Raw genomic sequence first — 6,764 nt, 5'->3', positions numbered from 1 at the left:
ATCTTGTCTGCTATTCGCGCACCGCACTCTCTCTTTCTCTCCTCCTCTCCCTCCTGCTCTGTACCTGTAGACCGTCAGTACACCCTGCACCCCCATCCCTCCCTGCTTGATGATATGATCATTGTCTGTCATCACCTGATTGGGCGCACGGACGTCATTAACACAACATTCAGTCATGGTACGTGTCCACAGCCTCCGTGCTTTCCACGCTTCCCATTCATTGTCTATGTAAGCAGCCGCGCAATGCATTCTGGTAGCGTGGCGTCGCGATTCGAGAAAACGGAGCGTCACGACGCCCACTCCTCATTTGCATAAAGTTGAGGGCTAGTCTACTTTATGCAAATCACGGGGCGTCCGACGCGACTCGCCGCCTCTCGAAAATCCTGAGAATCTTTTCAAATAAACGTTGTCGATCCAAAATAAAGACAGATTTAGCAACTGCATGGCTTATTTCTCGCCTCAAATGTTTTCAGAAACACATTTCGGTGAACTATTTTTGTGAAATAAGAGAAGAAAGTTTCCAAATGAGCCTCCATACTGTTTCCGGTTTGAAAGCTGGGAGCAGCAGCCCATGGCGGGAAAGCGTTCGTCCAATCAGGTGGGGACAGCCTGTGTCTAGTAACCGCCCACCAAGGCCACCAAGCGTCCAATGTTGGGAAGCGTCGCGTCCCCTCGCGATAAAAACGCCCCTGTGGACAAGTACCATCACAGTCAGTTCATGGAGTGCCCGTGGTGCGGAAAAGATCGTCCTTTCATTCTGCCTTGAATTAATTAAAGAAAGAAAAAAAAAGAAACAGCTCTCGGACAGCTCTCTTATCGTTCACTTAAAAGAGCCGGCTCTTTGAACCGGCTCGTTCGAGACGACACATCACTACTAGCTACCAGGAAGTGAAGAAACTCTACTGGATGCTCTGCTGTCTGGAGGTAAAATGTTTCGGTTGTGGCACGGCACTCAAGCAACACGGGTTAAACTGTCTGTTTTATCCCGTAGAAACATGTCGGTAACGTCCACTCAGTGTGACGGTAAAAACAACAAGTCTATTCACTCGGACAGCCTGGAGGAGGTTCATAACGTCCCGATGCGCGTCATCACCAGACCGATTCCGTCAGAGCTGGATGAGCTGAAGGTTCAGAGTCTGATGAACACAATACAGGTAAAGGTGTTTATCTGCTCTATACATGAGTGTCTGAGGACAGACCTGTGGATTTTAAGGTGGTGTTAAGATACAGTAAGATGCCTGGCCTACAACACTGCTGTGAATCAGCTCCCCAATGTGTAAAATCACATTCATTTCAGGTTCATGTGCACATTGTGTTATTATTACCACTGTAATGGGTCTGGTGATATAGAGGTTTTATATTGACATAAAGAGTACTTTCTTTTTTTTTAAACAATATTTTTTATTGAATTTTACATATAAACATATATACATATATACACATACAGACAGACTAACAATATTAATAATTAAATTATACAATGAAATGTTTCGTCAGAATTTCCACAGTAATCAAAGAAAGAGAGACATGACATTTCATGTATTTCACATATCTAACAAAGAAAACAAATAAAATAAAAGATAAGACAAAACAAATAAATACCTAAAAAAATGACATAAAGAGTACTTTCAATGATTTAACACATATTTTATACTTGAAATGGTCTGTTACATAACTTTCAATTCCAGATTCAAGCACTTTATTGTCATTGTGTAGTACAACGAAATTAGATTGTGATAATCCCATAGGTGCTAATTAAAAGATAATACAATTAAAAAAGAGATAGTGCAATATAAAAAATATAAAAGATAATACAATATAACATATAAAAATACAATATGTATATTGATGAGATGACAGTTTTGCCAGATTATTGCACAAAGTGTCCGTCAGATAATTATACAATTATTTAACAGCATCATATAATTATTGCACAGAGTGATCAGCATATGTTATTGCACATATCCGTAACAGTAGATTTACAGTATTTACATTGCACAAAAGTGACACAAAAGTAATGTATGTAAGTAATGTATTACTGTAGTAAGTAAGTAATGTATTAATGTAGTAATGTATTACTCAATGTAATTTGCATTTAATTGATTTGCACATCTTGCATTATGTTCACCTCACACATGTATAGCCTGCTTTATAAAAGTAATAAAAAACAAAAAACTCTCCATTCTGTATAATGAGTATTTTTACTTTTGATGCTTAAAGTACAATTTGCTCATAATAATTCTGAATTTTCCCTTGAGTAAATTGGAGTAATGGAGTATTTTCCCATTTTGGTATTTCTAAGTAAAAGGTCTGAGTACCTCCACTACTGCCTATAATATAATATTCCTACAGGAGCATGTTTGTAGTAACGTTAAGTTACTCACTCATACTGTAGTTGCCCTCTTCATCATTACAGTATCACTTATTTTTTGTAAGATGGCAGTTTTTTCAAGACTTTTTTTTTGCAATACTTGCATAATATCTGCTGCACACTTTGCTGTATGAATGAATTCTCCATTTATCTTTCCGTCCAGGAGACAGCAGACATCAGTGTTGTTCCTCCCATCGATGTGCTCTGGGTCAAAGGCAGAGAGGGAGGAAACTACTACTACGCTTTTGGAGGCTGTCACAGGTTTGCAGCGTATCAGAGGCTGAACATGTTGACCATCCCAGCCAAGCTCATCAAATCAAATGTCTCAGACCTCAGCACTTACTTGGGGGCTTCGACGCCGGATCTGCAGTGACGCCGGAGCAGATTTTTGAGAGACTTGGCTCGAGGTGGCTCACACACACACACACACACGCACACGCACAAGCACACGCACACAAACACACAGAGAGTTTTGACTCTTGTGTTGCAGCTGGTGACTGCAGAGCAAAGGATTTACCAGCAGGGGGAAATGTAACACTTTAGTTAAGCGCATGACATTTGTCATGAGTGTGTGTGTGTGTTTAAATTTTTTTTTTTTTTTTAAATATGCATTTTGACCAAGTTGATTGTCTGTCATTTAATAGCTTTAACCTTTAGTTGTACTTGCACATATAAAGTAATTGAAATGATCCTTTTCCTGTAGTTATTTTCTTGTGCACGACAGCACCATCCTGCCGTTTCTTTTTGTAAAGCAAATGCAGAGCTTATATTAGCAAGAGGACATAGCTGGCATGACATGACATAAGTGGCATTACACAGCAAGGATGGTTATTATCGCAAACCTTAAAGCCTTTTTCACAGCAGACATTTTGGCTTGCCATATTAGGAAAAGCACAGTTGTTACTAATAACATTAACATTAACTATGTCTCTGTTCTATTCAAGTGTCCCAGTAAAGGCCTATGCAAACCAAGTCCGTATTTTTTTAATCTGTCATCATATAAAAAATTGTACACACAGAAACATTACACACTGAGTCCGATGCGTTTTATTATTCTATTTGTTGCGAAAATTCGCAATAGAAGACAAAACTGAATTAATTACATGGGTGCGATGGATAGAGCTAGTTCCAATGGGGTTAATGAATGAATGACATCAGCAAGAAGCTATGGTTTAGCTGCCTAGAGCACAATCACTACTGTCTAATCTTTCACACATCCTTTGTTTTGCAACCATCCCCGATTCTGAGCTGTTTTCCAATTAGCTGCCTCAATCTTTAAATTCCACATCTCTGTATTCTTTATTTTGTTTGTCATAAAGTGCTTTGTGCTGGGAGATAAAGTGAATGTTTATCAGCCATTTTTGATGATGATGTTTCCACGGACAGCGGCTCTGAGTGGTCAAACAACCCTCGTTTGGCTTTTGACAGATGCGAAAAATGCAGTAAATCAAACCTGTTCCGAAAACTTTTATGAAAGTTTTTGAGTCGGTCTATAAACGTGATTGACATAACGTCGTATTTATTTTTAAATGTTCAACAATTTCGGATGAAAAATACGATGAAAAACCATGACAGTGTGACAGCGAGCCAGCATGCACAATACCAGGACCCTGAAACTGAAGCAGCTAAATGGAATTCAGCCATCATTAATTTTATTATTCACACCTGTGCCTTTCCTGCTGTGACATGTCAAAATGTGTTCTGTGATTCAATGTTATTGAATCCACCAGTGGCTTTCCTTCAGGTGCACCTTTTGAGCTCCTTCTGTTGAGTTCTGGGTAAGATTTAAACGTTGTCACACATTCAAGTTATTTTAGTCTGAAATTATATCAAAAGGTCCCTGTAGTCTGTCTTTTGTTTTTGTGGTACTAGTTTTAATTTTAGAAATCAAATGGAGCGGAGCTGCTTTGTGTGCAGCAACTGAGTATGAGGAGGAAATGTGCATCATTTCAAAAACCTGCCTGTAAAAGTACTAATAATTAAGTTGGACCAAATGTTGCAACAAACTATCAAAACTTTATGAAATCTCACGCAGAGTCAGCTTTTATTGTGATGTTTCAGACAGCACAAGAAGAAGGTGATGGAAAGGAGCCTATAGAGCAGATGGTTTGCAGAAGGAGTCAGGTGTTATGAGAACATAAGACAGGCTGACAGCGTCTTGTGTCAAAATGCAAGATGTTGTCGAGTCTTGCTGAGTCTTCCCCATCTTCCCGTCATCAGTCTTTCTTACTCGTCGTATCTGGATCCCTCATGTAACCTTCCAGCTTCCAGCTTCTGTCAGTTCATATGAAAACCCTCCTAACCAAAGCCTTTTCTCACTTCCTCGAAGTGCCATTACATGAAATCATACAAATTTGGGTTAAAAAATAACCTGATTGATGGCTTACTCTTCATACTATAGTTTCTTTAAGAGTACAAATGTGTTCCACTTACACTAAATAACATAAATAGCAGCCTTTTGTCTTCCTTAAACATGCAAAACAGTGGTGATAATGGTTTGTTCTGCTGTGATGAATAATCTTGAAGTACATGTTTGTTGTTGGTACCGACCTTGAGACCGGCCCTGCCTATTTAATCAGGTTTGTTCCCTTGCTCCTCCGTCTTGGAGGAAGGAACTGTAGGTTTGCAGAATAATATAAGTAAACTATACATCACAGAGACAAGATCTTTCCGACACCAATGCCTTCAGGAGCTGCTTGATGGTCTCCCTTTGTGGCCATCGAGGAAATGCAGGGAGACCGGAGGGCAGCTTTTACCAACTGCCCCTGCAGGACTCTAAATGTCTCCTCTGAATCGTCGCGTGTGAGAAGACTTCCTGTGGCTCGCTCACTGTCTAGAAGTAACCATATCCTCAAAGGGATTTTGACACGCAACACCGGTATGAAAAAATACATTGCACCTGTTGCTTTGGGGGAGCGGTTTTTCATGGGTGGTTCTCTGTACGCTTTATCTTTGAGGGTTTAAACAGATCAAGGGGGTTTAGGGGGCTAAGAGGAGGAAGTGTTTGCGGCAGTTTTCACAAATGGATTGTGGCCGTGTCAATTCTCGTATATATTTTTTGCAGTTGTATTACTCACTGATGACTGCTTGTGGTGACTACTTTGTGTTTAGTTGAGATTTGATTGCGGTTTTGATGCTCTAAGCTGGGTTTGATTTTCTCTGCTAAGTATAGTTTCTCTCATGCAACATCATTACAAAACAAAAAAATACATTTTTAATTACTGTAACCAAGAACAATATGACTACTGAAGGAAGAATATAAAACTAAGCGAATTGATTTTGACAAAGATTTGATTTTTTTCTGTTTTTTCTTTGCACAAAAAGTTAAAATGGTTCAGACTAGGGCTGTCACTATATCAGCTTTTTACTACATGATTATCGTGGCCAAAAGAATTCACAATAATGATAATATCGTGATATCCATAGAAAATTAAAAAAAGAATAATGCAATCAGTCAAATTAATCTTGAACTTTGTTTATTGTGTATTTTGTCTCTTTTTTGGCAAATTAATTGCACTCAAAATACGGCTGTAGGGAGGTGGAGAGAGAGTCTTTAACCATAACTGTACGAAAGTGTGATTTAAGAGGCACTGGATTATTTACAGGATCTAATTTTATTTGTATTATATTAACATGATATCAATGTTTCATTTTCTAATATCATGGTTATCGTCAATACTGGTATATCGCGACACCCCCAATACTGATAGTAATTCCAACTTCCAAAACATTTTCCTTTCATGATATTTTGAGGGCTCTCTGGTGGCTGTGGGGATCTAAGCAGCAACTTAGTTTGTGCATGATGTATGATGTATATGTAGATTATTATATTTAGAAGCAGGCAAGAGACATGACCAACCTTAAATGTAAAAAAAGCTTGTTAAAAATGATTTAAAAGCATTGATTAAGGATAAGACTGGAACTTGGAGTTGTGTCGTACTGTATGCACCTCATTCATCTGAGACACAGTCATTATTTTAAGTCTGTTTCTGATTAGAACTGGTTTGAATCCATATTCTGCAACACCTAACCATCAACTATCCTGGTTTAACATGAGATCAGAGTGATTATATCGCATTTACTTTCTTTTGAGGATACAGAGAGGATCACTCATTCCTCTACAGGCACTTGTAACACTGTCTGCAGTGACATTTTTCTCTACTTTTGGCATCCCACCAAATTTTATTACATACAGGATGTCTCATGATCTTGTACACGTCTGTTCCATTATTGTTCAAATTTATAAGAGTACTTGCTCTATTAGATTTTACTATAACCAGGTTGAAATAAAAAAAGACAAATCTGCCAGCCTGTCTAATATTTTACAAGCCTGCTCTTTAATCTTTATTTTTTATTATGGCAGATTTCTCTTGGGATTTATAATGTTTAAAAG

General features: G+C 38.4%; 1 protein-coding gene across 1 annotated transcript; it reads left to right on the top strand.

Annotated features, from left to right (window-relative positions):
- The first annotated feature begins 861 nt into the window (after positions 1–861).
- srxn1 (sulfiredoxin 1 homolog (S. cerevisiae)) lies at positions 862–3,398 on the top strand. The gene is made up of 2 exons (XM_074643436.1): positions 862–1,154; positions 2,535–3,398. Exons 1-2 carry the CDS (start codon positions 930–932, stop codon positions 2,742–2,744), a joined length of 435 nt encoding a protein of 144 aa, XP_074499537.1. The 5' UTR covers positions 862–929; the 3' UTR covers positions 2,745–3,398.
- Positions 3,399–6,764: the final 3,366 nt, after the last annotated feature.

This window comes from Sebastes fasciatus, chromosome 8 (assembly GCF_043250625.1).
Source record: "Sebastes fasciatus isolate fSebFas1 chromosome 8, fSebFas1.pri, whole genome shotgun sequence".
Classification (NCBI taxonomy): Eukaryota; Metazoa; Chordata; class Actinopteri; order Perciformes; family Sebastidae; genus Sebastes; species Sebastes fasciatus.
This window is presented reverse-complemented; position numbering and strand designations above follow the sequence as displayed.

Excerpts from the sequence above, each read along its gene's own strand:
- srxn1 (XM_074643436.1), top strand. The coding sequence starts at position 930 with ATGTTTCGGTTGTGGCACGGCACTCAAGCAACACGGGTTAAACTGTCT. Across the intron at positions 1,155-2,534 it reads GTCTGATGAACACAATACAG|GAGACAGCAGACATCAGTGT; the intron begins GTAAAGGTGTTT and ends CTTTCCGTCCAG.